Raw genomic sequence first — 23,195 nt, forward strand, 5'->3', positions numbered from 1 at the left:
GTAATAATTGAATGGCTTGAAAATTCCTTGTTTTGAGCCATAAATCGTGATCGTGGCATGTCGGAAAGTGTGCCTTTTCGATATCCGACCATAGCCATTTTTCTGATGAGTACTATGTACATGCTAAACAGGTGATGGCGATCTGTACATTTATTTTTTTCAACAAATGAATCATTTATATTTGACTCACTCGCTGTTCTATGACTTGCAACATTGTGCAGCGGAATCTCCGAGGCTACAGGACTCACGCCACATGCTCCACTCAGTGAATGAGAAAAATTGAATAGATTTTAGTTATGTACTCTGCGAGCAACATAATTTAACTTTGGTTGACACTCATAATTAATTCTGGAATTCTAATTCAAAATGTATTACACTGTAACATTATTTGGCTCTGAGCTTAAAGACTTGTACACATCAAACACACATATGAATAAGTGAAATTTATGAAAAAAATGTATCATGGATGAATAACAGTGTGAAAAAGGTTGAATGTGTCTGAAAAATGCTGCATGGAGGCATTTGAAATTTGCACACAAAGCAGCAAAATCTCAGAAACCGGTAACAAAGATCAACATCTCCCGTGCTTTGGTATAGAGTTTCACATCATCTAACTTCTTTTCCTTGTATCTCATTATGTGAATGGGGACGCTCAAAAAGTGTGTTATTTCTTAGTAATGAAACAAATTTATTCAAATTGGACTAATGTTTGCCATATGATAAAAACTGGAGATTCTAGTGTAATATATAGACATAACAGTTATTTATAAGTCTTTCTGGTTTGTAGAAGCGGCCATTTTTGGCGTACTACCAGCTTTAAACTAACACATGAATCATTCTTTGCTGGATTCTGTGTTCTAGTGTTAAAACTAAGAACTAGAAGGTGCACACTCATGGACCATCATTATATAAGTGGAAAAATCTGCATCTTTGTGGAGGAAAAATATAATGAACTAAGGTCCACATTTGTAGACCGAGAGAATGAAGAGGTTGAAGAAATCTTTTGTATGTGGTTCTTCTTGTATTTATGATTTACAGTGTTAGGTGACAAATCTTTTGTTACTCAGAACAACATATCAGAAGTGAATCTCAGAACAGAACATAAGAGAGTGACATTTCTCCTCAGATTCTTTCAATGATTTTTTCCAATTTTTACATTGTCAGCTGAGATACGTGCTCTGTGCCTTCCAGAACACAGCCAAGTCATGATACCAAAGTATAAATGCCACTTCCATAGCAGGTGGAGACTTGACAGCATCACACTTTGCCAATGTCCTTTGCTCCCTTTTCTCCTGTCGTTTCTGCACAAACCAGAATTAAAGCGCGCACAATGGAAATTCTCTATATGCTAACTTCCTAAACAATGTTTTCACACAAATACCTTTCATCTGATTGAGAGGAAAATGAAATATGTCTTGTAAAATAATTTGCTTAACTGATCATAGTTTTTTTATAACTTTCAGCTATGATAAATTATTAATATTTCATGAGACTGAACTCGGTTTGATTTCTTCACACAGTGGAGCATGTATGATCTTATGTCATAAGTCAATTACTTTGCATTTTGACTTTTTAAGCATAACAACAATTTCATCTCCCTGTTGGTTGTGTCTTTATCACTTATTTATGCTTACTTACTTAAAGGATAAAGTGACTTTTTTCTAAGTGTGTTTCCCTATCTTCTCTCTCTTTTTTTTAAACTACCGTAGCCATACAACTACTGTGTGCTTACATAGTTAGCTTTTTATAATAGAAAGTAAATGCAGAGGAGATTTGTTCTATTTGATCAGACCCGATCATTAGTTCATTAATTTTGCTCAAAGACAGTTAGCTTGACACTGTTTCTCAATCAATACATACCACATCACCAGGTCCTCTAGTTTATTAAGATGGACAAGGTTTAATTCTTTATTTCCCATAAGGAGATACATACTGACATTTCACTCTGCACTATTTTCCTCAATTTCAAATCTCACATTTTTCATAAGTCAGCATGTGAGGAACTGAAAATTCAAAGACTCACTCATTGTCAAGGTAAATCTATATGCTTTTGACTACTTTGGAAAATACTTCATCAGCATGACTAACAGTCACGTTACAGCTTCTTATAGTCGAGACAGTCAAAGAAGATCCCTCACAACTTGCAGCGCTGTTGCCAGCTTTCAGCTGCAAAGCACTAACAGCTGCTGATGAAAACAGTAGTTGTCTGTAGAGCTCTGACAACACTGAGATGTTTCCATAGAGACATTTATAAAATTGTGTTACATTATTAGTTGAAGTAGTCCTGCTGCGAAGCTGCCACACCCAGTCCATTGCAACTGCCAGGGAGCAACTTCACGCACACCTTATCATTCTACATAAACAAAACAGTACAGGTCATTCCATCCATGTACTCCCCTGACCAAGAATTAGGCCATCCCTTCTCAGTGTTCATCGATCCCTTTTCTTTCCAATACATACGTAAAATTGAGTCAACCTATCTTAAAAAAATTTAAAATTATATGCTCAGTTTATAACCCTTACTTCTATAACTTGCAATGATGAAGTTTCCCCATATCCTAATGATTTTACCCCGTTATTTTAAATTGTTGTTTGTAGATTCTTTCATAATATTCTTATGTACATTGGCAAAGGCTATTTACCCCTAGTTTATTGATTGTTATTAAAATGTTATGTTTATATTTTTGAATCATCGAATCAGTCACGTTCCGCCAACACTAAAAATCTTTACCAAATGACAGGTCTCCGTGAGTGACAACATCCTCTATTCTCCAGTCTTTTAAACCAGTACCCCCATCCCTCCCCTTCCCCACCCCCGCCCCCGCCCTCATATATGTAATAAGGTTGCTTCTCACTGTCGAGAATATTTCTACATTTGCTGGTGACCTCTGCTTTACCTTTTTTATTATTACAGTATATTAAATATCTAGTTAATAACTCAGTTTTTCCTTCTTACATTAAAAGATGTAATTAATCCATAATTGCTGTTTTTTATACTCACATTAATGCTTCATACACCAGTGCACTCTGTCTGCCAGGAGATAATTGTTGTTGTTGTTGTTGTTGTTGTTGTGGTCTTCATCCTGAGACTGGTTTGATGCAGCTCTCCATGCTACTCTATCCTGTGCAAGCTTCTTCATCTCCCAGTACCTACTGCAACCTACATCCTTCTGAATCTGCTTAGTGTATTTATCTCTTGGTCTCCCCCTACGATTTTTACCCTCCACGCTGCCCTCCAATACTAAATTGGTGATCCCTTGATGCCTCAGAACATATCCTACCAACCGATCCCTTCTTCTGGTCAAGTTGTGCCACAAACTTCTCTTCTCCCCAATCCTATTCAATACTTCCTCATTAGTTATGTGATCTACCCATCTAATCTTTAGCATTCTTCTGTAGCACCACATTTCGAAAGCTTCTATTCTCTTCTTGTCCAAACTATTTACCGTCCATGTTTCACTTCCATACATGGCTACACTCCATACAAATACTTTCAGAAATGACTTCCTGACACTTAAATCTATACTCGATGTTAACAAATTTCTCTTCTTCAGAAACGCTTTCCTTGCCATTGCCACTGTACATTTTATATCCTCTCTACTTCGAGCATCATCAGTTATTTTGCTTCCCAAATAGCAAAACTCCTTTACTACTTTAAGTGTCTCATTTCCTAATCTAATACCCTCAACAACACCCGACTTAATTCGACTACATTCCATTATTCTCGTTTTGTTTTTGTTGATGTTCATCTTATATCCTCCCTTCAAGACACCATCCATTCCGTTCAACTGCTCTTCCAAGTCCTTTGGTGTCTCTGACAGAATTACAATGTCATCGGCGAACCTAAAAGTTTTTATTTCTTCTCCATGGATTTTAATACCTACCCTGAATTTTTCTTTTGTTCCCTTTTCTGCTTGCTCAATATACAGATTGAATAACATCGGGGAGAGGCTACAACCCTGTCTTACTCCCTTCCCAACCACTGCTTCCCTTTCATGTCCCTCGACTCTTATAACTGCCATCTGGTTTCTGTACAAATTGTAAATAGCCTTTCGCTCCCTGTATTTTACCCCTGCCACCTTTAGAATTTGAAAGAGAGTATTCCAGTCAACATTGTCAAAAGCTTTCTCTAAGTCTACAAATGCTAGAAACATAGGTTTGCCTTTCCTTAATCTTTCTTCTAAGATAAGTCGTAAGGTCAGTATTGCCTCACGTGTTCCAGTATTTCTACGGAATCCAAACTGATCTTCCCCGAGGTTGACTTCTACAAGTTTTTCCATTCGTCTGTAAAGAATTCGTGTTAGTATTTTGCAGCTGTGGCTTATTAAACTGATTGTTCGGTAATTTTCACATCTGTCAACACCTGCTTTCTTTGGGATTGGAATTATTATATTCTTCTTGAAGTCTGGAGGGTATTTCGCCTGTTTCATACATCTTGCTCACCAGATGGTAGAATTTTGTCAGGACTGGCTCTCCCAAGGCCGTCAGTAGTTCCAATGGAATGTTGTCTACTCCGGGGGCCTTGTTTCGACTCAGGGCTTTCAGTGCTCTGTCAAACTCTTCACGCAGAATCGTATCTCCCATTTCATCTTCATCTACATCCTCTTCATTTCCATAATATTGTCCTCAAGTGCATCGCCCTTGTATAGACCCTCTATATACTCCTTCCACCTTTCTGCTTTCCCTTCTTTGCTTAGAACTGGGTTTCCATCTGAGCTCTTGATGTTCATACAAGTGGTTCTCTTATCTCCAAAAGTCTCTTTAATTTTCCTGTAGGCAGTATCTATCTTAGCCCTAGTGAGATACGCCTCTACATCCTTACATTTGTCCTCTAGCCATCCCTGCTTAGCCATTTTGCACTTCCTGTCGATCTCATTTTTGAGACATTTGTATTCCTTTTTGCCTGCTTCATTTACTGCATTTTTATATTTTCTCCTTTCATCAATTAAATTCAATATTTTTTCTGTTACCCAAGGATTTCTACTAGCCCTCGTCTTTTTACCTACTTGATCCTCTGCTGCCTTCACTACTTCATCCCTCAAAGCTACCCATTCTTCTTCTACTGTATTTCTTTCCCCCATTCCTGTCAGTTGTTCCCTTATGCTCTCTCTGAAACTCTGTACAACCTCTGGTTCTTTCAGTTTATCCAGGTCCCATCTCCTTAAATTCCCACCTTTTTGCAGTTTCTTCAGTTTTAATCTACAGGTCATAACCAATAGACTGTGGTCAGAGTCCACATCTGCCCCTGGAAATGTCTTACAATTTAAAACCTGGTTCCTAAATCTCTGTCTTACCATTATATAATCTATCTGATACCTTTTAGTGTCTCCAGGGTTCTTCCATGTATACAACCTTCTATCATGATTCTTAAACCAAGTGTTAGCTATGATAAGTTGTGCTCTGTGCAAAATTCTACCAGGTGGCTTCCTCTTTCATTTCTTAGCACCAATCCACATTCACCTAATACGTTTCCTTCTCTCCCTTTTCCTACACTCGAATTCCAGTCACCAATGACTATTAAATTTTCGTCTCCCTTCACTGTCTGAATAATTTCTTTTATTTCATCATATATTTCTTCAATTTCTTCGTCACCTGCAGAGCTAGTTGGCATATAAACTTGTACTACTGTAGTAGGTGTGGGCTTCGTATCTATCTTGGCCACAATAATGCGTTCACTATGCTGTTTGTAGTAGCTTACCCGCATTCCTATTTTCCTATTCATTATTAAACCTACCCCTATTTGACTGTGTTTATAACCCTGTAGTCACCTGACCAGAAGTCTTGTTCCTCCTGCCACCGAACTTCACTAATTCCCACTATATCTAACTTTAACCTATCCATTTCCCTTTTTAAATTTTCTAACCTACCTGCCCGATTAAAGGATCTGACATTCCACGCTCCGATCCGTAGAACGCCAGTTTTCTTTCTGCTGATAACGTCATCCTCTTAAATAGTCCCCGCCCGTAGATCCGAATGGGGGACTATTTTACCTCCGGAATATTTTACCCAAGAGGACGCCATCATCATTTAATCATACAGTAAAGCTGCATGCCCTCGGGAAAAATTACGGCCGTAGTTTCCCCTTGCTTTCAGCCGTTCGCAGTACCAGCAGAGCAAGGCCGTTTTGGTTATTGTTACAAGGCCAGATCAGTCAATCATCCAGACTGTTGCTCTTGCAACTACTGAAAAGGCTGCTGCCCCTCTTCAGGAACCACACATTTGTCTGGCCTCTCAACAGATACCCCTCCATTGTGGTTGTACCTACGGTACGGCTATCTGTATCGCTGAGGCACGCAAGCCTCCCCACCAAAGGCAAGGTCCATGGTTCATTGGGAGGGAGAGGAGATAATTAGAATTAACAAATCACTGACTCTCTCCATCACACCCAACGTGAATCCTGCCTACTGCGGACTTGCAGAAAAGTTTGTGTTCCATGCTGTTTTATTTTTGTTTCTATGTTAGTATGTCACCTTCTTCTGTAAGGACTAGTGTGAGCACCCTGTTTTACTCGTGATTCAGTTGACATTACTAACATACATACATAATCCAAATACAAGTGATTTTCTCATTTTCTCTCTGCCACAAAGAAATATTGTCTTTGTCAATATGTCTTGTGTATATTACCTTGTATCCGTTGGCTCCACCAGTGAAAATGGATTCTGGTTACCACTAACTGGCCCGTATAAAAGAAGCCAGTAGTTGCTCGCAATATTTCATCACTATGAAATGTGTGTACACTTGGTGCCTTCAAATACTTCTGTGTTTAATAATTATAGTATATACGTAATGTATTATATTACCTAACCTTCCTATGAAACAGCTATAAGAAAAATGAGGAGGTAGAAAATCACTTGTACAAAACATGCATTTCTTTTCATGTAATCAAGTAGAGCTTATAATCATTAGTGAATAATATATATTCTTTATGTTCAAATAACTAGCTTTTATAATTTAAGATAGGATAGTAAGATAGAGTTGTAAGTGATAGACAATAGGATAGTGGAAGAGGAAACTTGGAACCTGGCTTGTGTAAATCCATCTAATCTGTGAAGGTGGCAGATTCTCCTGAGGGTTTAAATTTCTTTGTTGTATTGATGTTATAAGGTCCTTTTTCTTGGCCAAACAAAAAGTAAATGATTATATGATGTACTTTTGCATGTGTTTACTTAAATAAAAGTAGTATTTGTATTCCACTATCTGCTAACATCATTCAGTTCAATGTAAAACCTCTTAACATTTCTATTTCTAATAATGCTGCAGACCCATGTGAAGGATGCCTTGAAAATATCTAAATAAATTGTCTAATATTAATTTAATATTTAACTCAAATAAAGTGAATACTCTGCAGCACCTTAGTGCCTGAAAAAATTATTGCCCCCCCCCCCCCCCCTTCCTCCTCCTTCTCCTCCTCCTCCAACAACACCACCACCACCACCACCACCACCACCAGAGTTTAAGCTCTGTCACTGTACACCTAATAACATTCTTGAAATTATGTTAACATGTAAACTTTTGTTGACTAAATTCTTTTCATTTACAAATCAATAAATTTATGGCTCATCTCACCTCTGTGAAGTAATTAAAACAACTGACATTGTATAAGTTTTTGTAAACAATTCTGAAGTAAATAAACGTCCATTTGCCAACTCTGTGACTGGTAACATGAAGTATACTATATCCATAATGATTCATAATGTCCTCTAAATTAACTGTTGTAACCTCCTCCCAAACTGAGAGAGTAAATGCACTATAAATCATTCCCATCTATCTTTCCATTAACTAGTACGATTCTTCCTAGAATGTACCATGCATCTACATAACTTAGGATGACTGATTCACACTACATGGTTCACCACTAATAAACTCTCCTTCAGTCAGTGATAAACAATATGACAACGTGCTTAACTATGTAATTATAACACAATGCTTCTTTCAAGCAATCTCTAATGTACACACAATTATTATTGTCAAAATCAAAACACAGACACAAATTATTGTTACTGTATGTACTTATACAATTTTCAGATTCACTGCTTTCATAGCTCAGATTGTCAGTATCATAAATATTTTTCAAAGATAGGTTTCCTTTCATCACAAACTTTAGTAGCATCACTAGGACACAAAAGTTCTCTTTTAAACAATATTTCAAATTGACACAAAGCTTTAAACGAATACTGGTATTTAGAACTCCAGTCTACTGCTTCCTTTTGTAAATGTTTAACATTAAAGTTAATTTTATTGGTAACAGCCCAGCCTTAGGTAACATTTCCTTAAACTACTTCAAAAAGACTGGGATGTGCAGCACCATCTGGTTTGAATTGTAAAAATTTCTTCTGGTGTGCTACAATATCACCCAAAGAATTGGTGAAAGCAGCAGTAGACCCACATTCTTTCGTACTTTTGGTTGAGCTAATTTTTGTAGTTGCTCCGTCAAACTAGTCAAAGTATTTGGGGCACTGCTTTTTTTCGTCATGATCTTTAATTTGTTCTAATGCCTCTATTTGATTGTGCATCTCTCAGTTTTGGTTATTTACCCTTTCAAATTTACTACATGAGGATTTATGTAGCTCAGTATGTAACAGCTTAGGCAAATTTAATATTAATGTTTCTACATTAGAAAATTTACCATTTAAAGGCTCTACTTTTCTTAGATATCTCCTCCATTTGTGTTACTAACTCTCTTATACTATTTGGTAATTCCTATTGGATTGCTTCCCTTTGAGTTTGAAGTGTAGTAATACTACTTTTTAATGTCTCCATTTGAGTTTTATAACTATTTTTTAATTACTCTATTTGGGTATTAGTACTGTTTGACACTTCTTCTATTTTAGCAAATAAGGCCTTTACATTTCCCTCCAATTTACGTATACAGTAATAACAACAGAATGCCCATTAAATAGCACTGAAATATTGTTGCACAGTTTTTAACACACTGCACAACATTAGGAAAAGGTATATCTACACTTCCACACAAGAAATCACTAAAAATATCTCTGCTTGAGGCTTTTTACAGATAACATAATGGGTGCACAGCAAGCAGCACTGCTCTGCTGATGTGTCATGCATGGGCGAAGTGATGTCTCGATGAGGCGTTGTGTAGCAGTTGCCCTAGCCAGTTGATCGGCTGTCACCCTGCTAAGTGAAAGCACATTGCTGTTTTGTTGCTCAGTTGCCGCAGAGTTGCTCTTAGAGATTGCTGCTTCCCTCTTAGCCTCGCAACTAGCATGTCAAAATCTTCCTTTTCCTGGATGTAATGTTTCTTGACTAATGTGTCTATAATTACACTGACAGAAAAAAATTCCAACAAAAACAAAATTAATGTCGAGTATTGAAATTTCGAAAATAAATTTGTCTAGGTGACATATTTGACTGTTAAATGTTGCAAGACCACAGGTTAATGTAAGCGTGAGATAAATTAACCATTGCAAATGTGAAATGCCGGTACATTAATAACTGTTGTAACAAACAGAATGTTGAATGCAAGCATGCAAAAGTGCATGTATTGGGTTTTATGGGTGCTGGATGTCAGTTGTGGGATGGAGATTAATGCCTGTTGCACTCGGTTGGTCAATACAGGCCAGTTAATGGTGGTTGTGTGTGATGCCGAAGTTCTCGTCTGATGATGACCCGTATGTCCTTGATTGGATACAGATCTGGTGATCAAGCAGGCCAAGGCAACATGTCGACACACTGTAGAGCATGTTGGGTTACAAAAGTGGTATGTGGGTGAGCGTTACCCTATTGTAAAACATCCTCTGTTCTGCTGTTCATGAATGGCAGCACAACAAGTTGAATGACCAGATTGATGTACAAAATTTTCTGCCTGGGTTTGCGGGATAACCAAGAGTGTGCTCCTGCTGTCATACAAAATTGCACCCCACACCCTAACCCAGATGTAGGTCCAGTGTATTTAGGTTGGTTGCAGGCCCTCAACTGGCCTCCTCCGTGTCAATGCACAGCCAGCACTGGCACCAAGGCAGAACCAGCTTTCATCAGGAAACACAGCAGACCTCTGCCCTGCCCTCCAGTGAGGTCTCACTTGACGCCACTGAAGTTGCAGATAGCTGTGCTTTGGGGTCAGTGGAATGCACACTACTGGGTATCCAGCACAGAACTATCCTTGAAGTAACAGATTTGTAAAAGTTCTTCGTGTCACTGTGATGCCAACTGCTGGTCAAATTGCTGCTGCAGATGCAGTATGGTGTGCCAGAGCCATACTCCAAACACAATGTTCTTCCTTCTTAGTCATGCCATGTGACTGTCCAGAGTCTGATCTTCTTGTCACCGTACATTGTCATAACCACTGCAGCCAGCACTCATGTACAATGGCTACATTCCTGCCAAGTATTTCTGCAAAATCGCAGAAGAAAAACCAGCATCTTGTATATGACCTCGTTCAAACTCAATGAAGTGTCGATAATGGCGTCTTTGTCACCTTAATGACATTCTTGACTGCCATCGACTCACTACATCCAATCTCAGAGAACGTTACAGCATAGCAATCATGATTTTCTTCCTCATAGTGGTACTACTGGTGCTACTGTTATGCAACTGGCATGAAATTTGAATAGACATCATCTTGCAAGAAACGTGCCTACCAACATTCGTTTATGTTGCACAACTCCTCCTTGGTGTTGCAGTTTTTCTTTTTTTTTTCTTTAGTCTATTGAAACACACAAACATTTCTTGTTGTTGACCTGGTTACCATGGTCAACTAATTTTGTTTGCTTCTTCTGCTGTGATAATTGACACTTATTTCGTTTTTGCAAAATCGCGGAATTACTTCTTCTTAAATATTGTAACTACAGCGTGTGCTCGCCTCTGTCTACCTAACTTTTACCATAATTAGTTTCTTATGGTTGCCTTCTCTTAGTCCCTGGAAACTGTTTACTGCTATGAAGTGCCACTGTGTGTACCTTATGACTTTATTTGCATATGCACAGAATTGAGGGCTGTAAAAGGGCTCACATCTACAACAACTCACTGTGAAATGACATAATTGCCTTCTAATGAACTGTTCTGTATTTTGCTGCTTTATTATTTAACCTTGCAACATCATGTGACAAATCTTTTGTTACTCAGAACAATGTGTCAGAAGTGAATCTCAGAATAGAACATTTTCTCCACAGCTTCTTTCAACTGTTCCCCCCTCCTGCAGAGGTGCTTGCTTACATTGTCAGCAGAGGTGCTTGCTCTGTACTTCGTAAAACACCACCAAGTCGCAACACCAAAGTAGAGACGCCACCTTCATGTCAAGTGGAGAATCTTGACAGCATTGTGCCTTGCCAATGTCCTGTGCTCACACTTCTCCCGTCATCTCTGCACAAACCAAAACAGAAGTGTGCACAGTGAAAATTTCTTTATTTATTGTATTTTATTTTGTAGATGCTAACTATCTTGACGAAGCTTTTATGTGAACAACTTTCATCTGATAGCAAGGAAAAGATGGAAAAAACTTGTTACACAACAATTTAAAAAAATGAAAGAAAGTGTCAGCTCCAGAAACTCAACTAGCTCTATAATTTCTCTTAAACCAGTTTTTTATATTTGAATAAGTTATTTTTAATTATCACAAAGGTTTCTGTAATTGGTATTCCAAACAGAAAACTTCAAATGAATATGTGCCCTTTTCTTAACCTTATCTGACATAGAGCTGTTTGAAAATCATGGATGTCATTGGCATTTCCTTCTTCACCAGCACTTATATCCAAATGCAATGAAAGCAACATTAGGCTGTGTAGTGTTGTCTTTACTGACCATTTCAGTGCACCAGTGATGCAATACGTCATTGAAATGTATCATGAGTTTTGGATCGGTCACTGTGGAGTCATTTCTTGGCCAATGGGGTCATCTAATCTTACTCCATTAGATTACTGTTTGTGAGGTTAACTTAAGAGTGAAGTCTACAAGGAGAAAGTAGTCAGAAAGAAGGAACCTCTCGCTCATATTTTACATGAATGTGCTCAAGTAAAGGACTGTAGTAATGAGCTCGGATCAGCAGTACAGCTGCTGTCTACAAGAGCTGCAAAATGCAGTGTGGTCATCAGTGGACTTTTTGAATATCTTTTGTGAGGAAATGTATGCAATTAAATACATTAGATCACAGTGTTTCATTTGTCCTGTTCCCCATTGTTATCCTTAGTTTCCTCAGAAACTGTTAATAACAAGTCTTATGTTGGTGTGACATTTTTTTTTTTTGTGTGTGTTCAGAATCAGTAATATCAAAGTATGTACCTTTTCTCCTTATTCACCCTGTTTACAAATTTTTAACATGTTGTAAAGCCAATATCATGTCATGAGGTACTTCAAGTCCTTTAATTTGATACAGCTGATATTATTCATGATAGTATGAATACTGTTATCCTTTTTATGCAACTTAATTTGAGCTCATAATTTTGGGATGGGTGGATTCATAATTTTAAATAGTTCTTTGCTACATCTGAGAAGAGAAACACATCTATGTTAAAAAATGATGAAATTCCTCCAGCTGTATTAAGATGTTGGTTTTATTGGCGACTAGTTTCGATGTTGTTACATCATCATCTTCAGGCCCATACTTGTTGACAGCAACTGCATGTGTCTAACACTAGTAGTCAGTGGTGAGATTGTGGTGTTCCATGCATGGAAAATTTTGTCATTTTTTAACATATATTATACTAGCTGACGTCCCAAATCGTCCATTTCAATTATGGATATACGAAGACTGAGTCATCTGTTTGCGTTCTTATTACAGCTTGAAACTTTCTTGGCAGGTGTTTGGTTACCTTCTTTACACCATTTTCTGTGAAGTACTTTTTATTTGAAGATGCTCTTTCAAGCTCCAAAAAATTCTTAATTTTTGTATCCACATTGTGCTATTCAAATCTATTAAGTTTATCAATGTCACATGAAGCTTTTACTTGAACAATTGTTTCTTTTTCCACTTTACTGAAAAACATGTTGTATTCAATCCATTATTCAATAATGATTCTTCCTTAGTTAAATGCAAATAAAAAAAAGAAGTAAGCAATTTTATAAAACTTAAATGGCAGACTTAAAAAAGAACAAGCTATTATTATTGAAGCTGATAAGGAAAGCATCATAAAATCCAATTTACTTCAGAAATAGATCGTGATAACATCCTCAATTGCCACTCCAAAAGCTAATGGTAAGCACACACTAGGAAACTGAATTGCACCAATATTATAATCCATGCATAATCATGCCATCCCAACAAGTACAAGGAAGCCTGTTTTCATTCAGCATTGTGAAGACTTTTCTGATTGCATTTAGTGCAGTACTAGATCAATAAGGAAATTGAAATATTGAAGCAGGTTGTAGGAACAAATGGATGCAATAGCTCTACAGTTGCATGTATGTACAACAAGTTAAAATGTAGGCAACACGAACTCAAATTGAGAAAGAAACTACTTATTGTCAGTTTGACATACTGTATCAAAACTTTGATAAAACTGAAAGGTCCCTACACAAATCAATTTTAAATGTTGCCTTTAAAACAGAAAATGTGTTCAGGCGCAGGGTTTGTCGTAGGACCTCATAGGGAAAGAATAAGTATTTACACTACAGTGTGTATAAGATAACATGTGCGACTGTCACACCATGTATATTGGAGAGACGGTTTGAACATTTAAAACTTGCTTCAGTTAACATACTCCTACACAAAGTAAAACTGTAGTAGCAGCACAATTGGCAATGTATAACAATAAAATCACTAGCATTGACAATAACATTGATGTATTGCACAGAGCAAATATGGGGCAGCGTCTTGACGTACTCGAAGAGCCATAAATTTATACCACCAAAAAAAAAAAGAACCAGACAATCCTAAGTTACAGAATTGATTTTGTTATAATGCTTATTTTAATATTTATGATGTGATTCTCCAGTAAATGTATCGTGGCTGATGTTCTCTGTCATTCAGCCAACATTACATTTGTTGGCCCTAGATAAAAGGTGGTTTGGCACAGACTGTAGCCTGTGGCATGTATGAACACAGCAGTTCATTTCTCGTCACTGAACCTTCTATGGTAGATGTCACATTCTCATAGCTATTCTATTTCTCCACACGAATCTCATGCAATGCCTTTGTTAATATGTAGTAATATTGTGATTCTTCAGGTTTTCCGGGCAATATGTTGACATGTTTAATATTTGTATCTTCTGCTGGTTGTTTGCATCAACAGCGTATCTCACTGTCTTATTTAGCTGCTCCCTGAGACTGGTCCTTGGGTGGATCGAGACCAGTATTTAAGCATGGGTGGTGCTAGGTGCTGTGTTTTTTATTTGCGCCATGTCCAGCACTCTATCTCCACTCTGTGCCATCTGTGTTCCATCTGCTTCATGGGAAGTGTCAGGTGTTCAGTTGTGTGTCTGCTCGTATTGGGCCTGTGTGGTGATGTGTCAAATCTGGTCTGTAGTGTTGATATGTCACATCAGGTCTGTAGTGCTGGGGTGCTCTGTCTAAGGACTATTTTCATGGCTTCCACTTGCACTTCTATGGTCCCAACAATCATAAAATAATGCTACAGACGAAGTTCACCATCTGGCCCACCTAAAGGAGACTGGCTTTGCCTCTAATCTGACAGTGCATAATGTCATCCAAAAATTTTGTCTCTACCATCCTGCTTCCCAAAAAATTGAATACTGTGTGCTAAACACACAAACAACACACAGTATGAACCACTAAACTTTAGGCCAATGCTACGTATCACTCTTGTTGGAATTCTGAGGACAAGATGAGATTAAATACAGCTCTAACAGAGGCATTTAAACAATCTTTCTTACCACACTTCATACATGAATGGGAAAAAAACAGTAATAACTGGTGCAGTCCCCCTATACGTGAATGGAACAGGGAAAAAGCCCTAATAAATGGTGCAGTGGGACATACATTTTTTCATGTACTTCTCAGTGGTTTGCAGAATATATTAGGTCTACAACTTTGTTTCCGCCGTTTTGCAATAGATGGCAGTAGTGGCAAGTGGGGTTCTGGTGGTTGGTCATAGGTGTAATACAATAAGCTTAGGCATCTGTAAACATAATGCCACAAAAATATTAGTCGATTTGTGATTGCATCATAAGGTTATTCTCGATTAAGTACATCAACTTACGTACCCATTTCTCGCCATTTGCGGGAAGTTTTAATTTTCTGCTTTAACATGAAGAAATCTATGGCTGTGGCTCTTAAAATGCTGGGTGAGACCAATGGTGAGGGAACTGTTAGTGGAAGAAGGTGCAGAGAATGTTTTCAGTGTCTCAAGAATGGTGATTTTGATGTTGAAGACCGGCATGGCGGGGGAAGACAGAACATTTTCATAGCTACTGAAACAGACGAAGACAGCCACAGGGCATCATTATCAAAAGCAGTTGATGCGTTCGAGCCCAGCACTGAAACACAAATGGCCACAATAAAGCAATAGACATGTAAAGGTAATTTTGCAGCAGGTCAGTGCTCGACCCCATGTCACAAAACCTGTCAAAATATACGTGGAAACATTGAAATGAGAAGTCCTATCCCTCCCGCCTTATTCTCCATACGTTGCTCTCTCTGACTACTACCTTTTTTGATCAATGGCATACAGTCTGGCTGACCAGTACTTCTGATCATATGAACAAGAGCAAAATTGAATTGATTCATGGATCCCCACAAAAGACACCCAGTTCTTCTGCCATATGATTCGTATGATTTCCAAAAGATGGGAGAATGTAGTGGCCAGCGATGGGTAATACTATGAATCATAATTTTTTTGTAAGTTTTTCACAATAAAGCCCCGAACTTTGAGAAAAAACAGCGGAAGCAAAGTTGTAGACCTAGTAGCTGTAGATGAATAGTCATTTGTGGATATTATTTTGATTTGTCTTCCTTTTGCTTTTTTACGAAATCTTTTGAAAATGGTTACTCAAGAAAGTAAACAATGGGATTCAGAACTTTTTCTCTTCTTTTGTTATATTATTAGTGTTATAACATCAAGTTAAACACATATATTTCAAAACGACACGACACGTGTGAGTCACTGAGCAAGTTGACCAAGCAAAACATGTGAACACGGTAACATTCAAATTAGCACTGAGTCCAAGTCTAGCGGCCGCTGGCTGGCTGGTGCTTAGGTGGCGTGGCTGCTGCAGATCTGGCAGACAGCGCCGCATGTAGAGGACGCACGTAATTGTGCGGCGGCACTTTGAATGATCGGCGAGTCACAACACTTTTCCCCCCTTTGAAATTTTTGCACTGGTCTTCATGGATGTGGTCTGTAGATTGCTAACGTCCATAGGCGTTGTTTGACTGGGCATAAAGTCTCGAGGAGGAGGCTTCCCATACAGACGGAAGTGTCCCCGATGATAACAGGCCGAGATGACAGGAGATGGAGGGGTCGAATCAGCTGGGGCCCCATGCACCAATCTGCCTGTTGCGGCAAGTCCAGTTGATATAACAGGAGACATGGGCGATGTGTCAGCATCTGTAGGAGAAGGAGGTGAGTAGAGTTGCTCCGACATATGATGGTCATCTGGTTCCTGCATGGGCACGTCTCCTGGTGGTGTCCGTTCTTGTGCTGGCACCGAGATGACGGTGAGAGGGCTGCGTTGTGAGTAATGACAGATGCCAAGATCCCGAGCATCAGGTAGAGCCAAAGGTGGTGGAGTGGCATTCGGAACAGGTGTTGCTGGCACACGAGGCCGAAGGTGGTCCGAATGACGCACTGCAACACACGTGTCCGTCTGGATTTCATACAGGTGTCGGCCACGGTGTTGTAAGATGCGGCCAGGTCCCCATTTTGGCCGCCTGCCATATCCCCGTACCCATACAATGTCGTTGGCGATGAACCGGCCAAGCGAATGAACCCGCGGCCGGTCGGTGGAAGGCCGCAGAAGATGAAGTAGCGTGCGGGGCTGTCAGCCATGTAAGAGCTCAGCTGGGCTGTTGTCGCCCATGGGGGTGAAACGGTAAGAAGCCAGAAATTGGAGAAGCGCATCCTCAGCAGCAGAAGAAGTCAGGAGTTTCTGCGTCTGAGCCTTAAATGTGCGGACCAGTCGTTCAGCCTCACCGTTGGATTGTGATCAGAACGGAGGGGCTGTGACATGCATAACGCCGTGACGAGCACAAAAATCCGCAAATTCGGAAGAGGCAAATTGCGGACCATTATCAGTAACAAGAGTAGAGGGAAGGCCTTCCAAGGAAAAAATGCGGGCGAGAGCACTTGTGGTTGCCACGGTGGTAGGCTACATGCAACGGACAATGAAAGGAAAGTTAGAGTAGGCATCAATTATGAGTAGCCAATAAGTACCTAAAAAGGGTCCCGCGAAGTCAGCATGAATGTGCTCCCAGGACGTCTCAGGCGAATGCCACAGTGACAAAGATGACTTCGGGGCGGCGGCCTGTGACGCGCAAGGGCCGCAGGTAGCGACCATGTGTGCTATTTCAGAGTCGATGCCAGGCCAGTACACATGACGGCGAGAGACACCCCCAGTGCCCTTGGTGAAGGAGGCGCAAGACCGAAGCACGCAAAGACACATGTACCACAACACGCGGTGAAGCATTGTCAGTGGAAAGGAGGATAACACCATCCCTAGCTGTGAGGCGGTAGCGCAAAGTGTAGTAGTTCCACAACGGACCAGAAGTCTTAGTGGACGGACGATCTGGCCAACCCTTCTGAGTACAGCGTAAAACCTGGGAGAGGGTAGGGTCAGAACCCATAGCAGCCGCCAACTGGTCCCCGGTGATGGGGAACCCGTCCACAACCCGCTGCTCAGCAACAGCTTCCCGTTTGTCGGGAAGTGACTTTGATGGATGAAACAAGAAAACAAGTGGTTTGTGATCCATAACAAGATGAAATTTGGATCCATAGAGAAAAACACCAAACTTATGAAGAGCATAAATAATGGCCAAAACTTCTTTTTCAATTTGAGAATACTTTTGTTGGGCATCCGTGAGCGTTTTGGAGGCTTAGGCAATGGGTTGTTCAGAACCGTCAGAAAAACGGTGCGCAAGGACTGCACCGACCCCGTATTGAGAGGTGTCCGTGGCAAGAACAAGATGTCGGCCAGGTCGATAAGTAGCCAGGCACGGGACCTGTTTCAGCATAGTCTTCAATTTTTGGAAAGCTGCATCGCATGACACGGACCAGTGAAAAGGCACATTTTTATGCAACAGGCGATGCAACGGCTGAGCCACCGAAGCAGCAGACGGTAAAAACTTGTGACAGTATGCTGTTTTCCCCAAGAAGGCCGGCAGTTCCTTAACAGACATAGGGTGAGGAAGGGCATCGAACGCAGCTACAGTTTGCTGAAGTGGACGAATACCATCCTGAGATAGTTGAAACCCCAAGTACGTGAGAGATGCCTAAAAACATTGTGATTTCTGAAGATTACACTTAAGACCGGCAGTCTGTAAGACATGAAAAAGTGTGCGGAGGTTCTGAAGATGTTCTTCAGTGGTGGAGCCAGTGACAACAATGTCGTCCATGTAATTGATACACCCAGGGACAGGGAGCAATAATTGTTCCAAGAATCGCTGAAAGAGAGCAGGGGTGCTGGCAACCCCGAATGGCAATCGTTGGTACTGATAGAGGCCGAAAAGCGTGTTAAGGACCAGAAACTGCCGGGAAGCAGCATCGAGAGGAAGATGATAAGCTTCTGACAGGTCAATTTTAGAAAAATACTGGCCACCCACAAGTTTAGTGAACAATTCTTCAGGTCGGGGCATAGGATAAGTCTTGATGAGGCATTGTGCATTTACAGTGGCTTTAAAATAGCCACAGAGACGAATATCACCATTGGGCTTAGCAACAACAACGACAGGAGAGGACCACTCACTGTAAGTGACAGGAAGCAAGACCGCTGAAGTAGTGAGACGATCCAGCTCCTGTTTTACCCGATCATGAAGGGCCACAGGAATGGGCCGAGCCTGAAAAAACTTAGGCTGAGCAGTGGGTTTGAGCATGATATGAGCTTCAAAGCCATTTGCACGGCCTAACCCAGGAGAAAAAAGGGACAAAAATGTCGTCGACAAGGAATCCAATTGAGCATAAGGAATAGCATCAGAGACGATATTGACAGAGTCATCTATGGAGAACCCAAAAACGCGAAAGGCATCAAAACCAAAAAGATTTTCTGCATTACTCTAGTCAACCACAAATATGGGAACAGTGCGAACGACGGATTTGTAAGATACCTCAGCATTAAATTGTCCCAAGAGAGAAATCTTCTGTTTATTGTACGTCCGTAATTGCCGAGTGACAGGTGATAGGAGTGGAGAACCCAACTGAAGATATGCCTGAGAATTAATGGTATTGGCAGCAGAACCAGTATCCACCTGCATGCGAACATTCTGACCAAGAATTTGGACTGTGAGGAATAACTTAATAACTTCCCTGAAAGTGCAATTGACAGACAACACAGAAGCGGAATCAGCATCACGGTCATGAACATCATGTATGCGGTCGGATTTGCAAACAGAAGACACATGACCCTTCTTTTTGCAATTATGACACACGGCCCAACGTTGGGAACAATCCTCGCGTGAATGTTTCGTAAAACACCGTGGACATGAAGGAAGTTGCCGGGGGCTTTGCTGCAGTTTCTGAGAAGGTTGTTTACGGTTAGGCCGAGACTGCGCGTGGGAGCGTACTGGGGCCACGTCGGCCGGCAGGGACACGCCGCACGCGTCGTCAACAGCGTACAGAGATTGTATGTCCCCAACGTCGCCCCATGCCCCTAGTTGCACTCCAGCGGTGTGAGAAATTTCAAAAGACAGCGCGATGGATAGGACTTTCTCTAGAGTCAGATTTGCCAACTGAAGGGCACATTGCCTCACTTCTTTGTCGGGCGCCGACCACGTAATAGCAACCCGTACCATGGAATCCGCGTAGGATTCTTTGTGAAAATCAGTAACAAATTGACACTTTCAACTGAGGCCGTGAAGCTCAGCAGCCCAAGTGCGATAGGATTGATTCGGTTGTTTTTGACAACGATAAAAGGCAACACGAGAGGCTACCACATGCGTTTGCTTATGAAAATATACTGACAGAGGTGAGCACATTTCAGCAAAAGACAAAGACGCAGGATCTTTCAAAGGAGCCAACTGTGACAACAATTGATACATTTGAGGTGAAATCCATGAAAGGAACAGAGACTTATATGTTTGTTCGTCCGTGACATGAAATGCCAGGAAGTGCTGTCGAAGACATTTTTCGTAATCAAACCAGTCTTCCGCCGTCTCATCATATGGAGGAAAAGGAGGTATAGACGATGACGAGAAGTGGCCCTCATGGGATGCCGCGACGAAATCGTGAACCGCCGATGTGAGAAGTGTTTGCTGTTCAATGAGACCTTGCAATAGTTGCTCTAAAGTAGCCATGGAAACCTGTGGGTCAACGATGAAAAGGAAAAATCCACTACCTCGTTGCCAATTGTTATAACGTCAAGTTAAACACATATATTTCAAAACAACATGACACATGTAAGTCATAGAGCAAGTTGACCAAGCAAACCATGTGAACACGGTAACATTCAAATTAACACTGGGTCCAAGTCTAGCGGCCGCTGGCTGGCTGGCCGCTTAGGTGGCGCGGCTGCTGCATATTTGGCAGACAGCGCTGCATGTAGAGGACGCGCGTAATTGTGCGGCGGCACTTTGAATGATTGATCGGCGAGTCACAACACTTAGCTCTCTCTCTCTCTCTCTCTCTCTCTCTGTGTGTGTGTGTGTGTGTGTGTGTGTGTGTGTGTGTGTGTGTGTGTGTGTGAATAAATAAATATTCATAATAGACAGAAGAATATATTCAAGAGGTGAATTCCTGGTACTGCTGATTAAAACATTTAGAAGAAGAAAATATATTAGTCTTGCTCTTGGAACTTGTATGTTTCATCAGAAGGAAGGAAAAAGCTAAGTTTTGAGATGCATCCTCTCAACAGGTGGGACCATCTCAACCGAGGGTCTGATTTACCTGCCCACACTTATCTATCTACCCAGACTAAGACAGGGTACCCCAAATACTGGTTGCCCCAGGAGGAATGGTCAGTATTCATTCACATGACAGAAACAACCATTTGAACCAAAAAAGATGAGTAAATATGGGCTCTGAAATGCATACCTTAAGAATTATGAGCACTTGTTCGATAGAAGGGGGTGTTTCACAGTAGTGAAGAATGCTCATAGCTCTTAAGGTACGTACTTAAGAGCTCATGTGTGCTAGACATTTCTGTTTTGTTTTGGTCCACATTACCTCCTTCCAAAATATGGAAAGCAAAGAGCTAGCAGTAGAAGAGATTTATTTCACAGCATCGAAGATGATGTCCTTGTAACTCTTAAGGTATGCTTTTTAGAGCCGATGTCTGTGAGACTTTCCTGTTTCAAGTGATCATTCCTGTCATATCCCTAAATTTTGAACATTCCTTTTGGACAGAAAGAGTAAATATATCACACTGCAGTTTTTGTTAAATTATAATAGAAAATATAATTATTTTTCTGACATGTGACCGTAATTCTTAATATATACTGCTGTTGAAGTATGACGCCACCTCCTCCTGGATACATTTGCCATGACACACCGTCACTGTCACTTACAGCAACATTTTGCTTGATAATTCTTAAAGTGTGTACTTCCAGAATTTTAACAGTAATCCTTTCTGTGAAGCACTGTGTTTGTCTTGTAACATTTTCCATTGGAATGGGAAAAGCACCTCCAAGTGACTGTTTGATTCACTGACTAAGTGAATCTCTGTTTACAAATTGCAGCACTTCTGTTAATCTGTTCTGTGTTGTGTTTAAATAGCTGCAGTGTTACAGGGCACTGTTATTATTACTTGGGACACTTTAAACTGTACAAACAGAAGTTTTCAGGTAAATATATTCCTTTTGGCACAATATTTTTACTCTACACAAGAGTTGTTCACTAAAGTGACCACTGTGCCATATTTTTATTGTATATTCTATTGCAATCATTTCAAGATCAAGTTGCTTTGACATTTACCGTCCAAAGGAACCTGCTGAATTAAATTAAATCAGATTGCAAAATTCAGATTATTGCAGTATATAATTTTGAGGTTTATATGACTGGAAAAGAAGAATGATAGACTGCTTCCTTTCCAGATGAAGGTAACAGAACTGAACAAATGGACTCCGGTGTTACGGTCTGAACAAACACCAACACTCTGCTTTGAAGGCTATGTGAGCAGGTGAGTTTTAATCTTCACTTTAGATGGGTGTTTCGCATGATCATAACTACTGCTGCTATTACTAGTACTACTATTATGTGTCTGATATTTTTATATAATTTATTACTATATTGTTTCAGAATAAAAACAGTCTTGACTGGGAAATTATTTAATGTCAATGACATGTTTCTCCCTTTTGGAACATCATCAGATTGTCTATAAAAACAAGAAACCAATCAGTTAGTAACAAAGGAAGGGGTGTGGTACTATCTTGGACGAATACACTGGTAAAATGAACTGAAAGTGATAGAAACTTATGTAAAAGTAGCTGGATATGAAACCCATTCATTGTGTAGCCGTATAAAATGAAAAATGGATGCAACAGTACCTGGATATGTAATCCATCTGTCGTAAAAGCATATAAAATGCAAGGTGGGCTTAGTTAAAAGAAAAGAAAAAAGCCTGTATACCACCGATAAGGTGCAGGTTTCATCAACTATTGCAGGTTACCTTGAACACACTAGCTGACACTACCATAGTAGTACAAAATAGGGTCACTCATGCAAAACTAAATACGCTATGAGCCACACGGAGCACATAGTCCTTTTGGCGCACACACAAATACTATTGTGACAGAACAAGATACAAAAAACGCGACCAAGTGAGGTGGCGCAGTGGCTAGCACACTGGTCTCGCATTTGGGAAGATGATGATTCAAACCCACATTCGGTCATCCTGATTTATGGTTTCCACGATTTCCCTGAATTCCTCTAGGCAAATGCCGGGATGGTTTCTTTGAAAGGGCACAGCCGACTTCCTTCCCCTTTCTTACCTAATCCGAAGGGATCGATGACCTCGCCATTTGGTCCCGTCCCCCAAATAAGCCAACCAAACACCACATTTAGTGTGGCATGACTTGACCAGGTGGTGAGCATGATCAGCGTAAGTCCTATTTTTGAAATATGAAAACTATGGGAACCTAATAACTTAAGATACATATAAGAAAACCAGTGCAACTACATTAAACTGAAAGCACATTAACG

The 23,195-nt window shown here is 40.2% G+C and overlaps 1 protein-coding gene across 1 annotated transcript in view; it reads left to right on the top strand.

Annotated features, from left to right (window-relative positions):
* Nucleotides 1-23,195, top strand: part of LOC126188864 (uncharacterized) — a 245,249-nt gene that overhangs the window by 33,688 nt on the left and 188,366 nt on the right. Inside the window, exon 3 of the mRNA XM_049930512.1 lies at nt 22,088-22,173. Coding sequence (XP_049786469.1) covers nt 22,088-22,173 — 86 coding nt within the window. The remainder of the gene's footprint in view (nt 1-22,087; nt 22,174-23,195) is intronic.

This window comes from Schistocerca cancellata, chromosome 5, assembly GCF_023864275.1.
Source record: "Schistocerca cancellata isolate TAMUIC-IGC-003103 chromosome 5, iqSchCanc2.1, whole genome shotgun sequence".
NCBI classification, from domain to species: domain Eukaryota; kingdom Metazoa; phylum Arthropoda; class Insecta; order Orthoptera; family Acrididae; genus Schistocerca; species Schistocerca cancellata.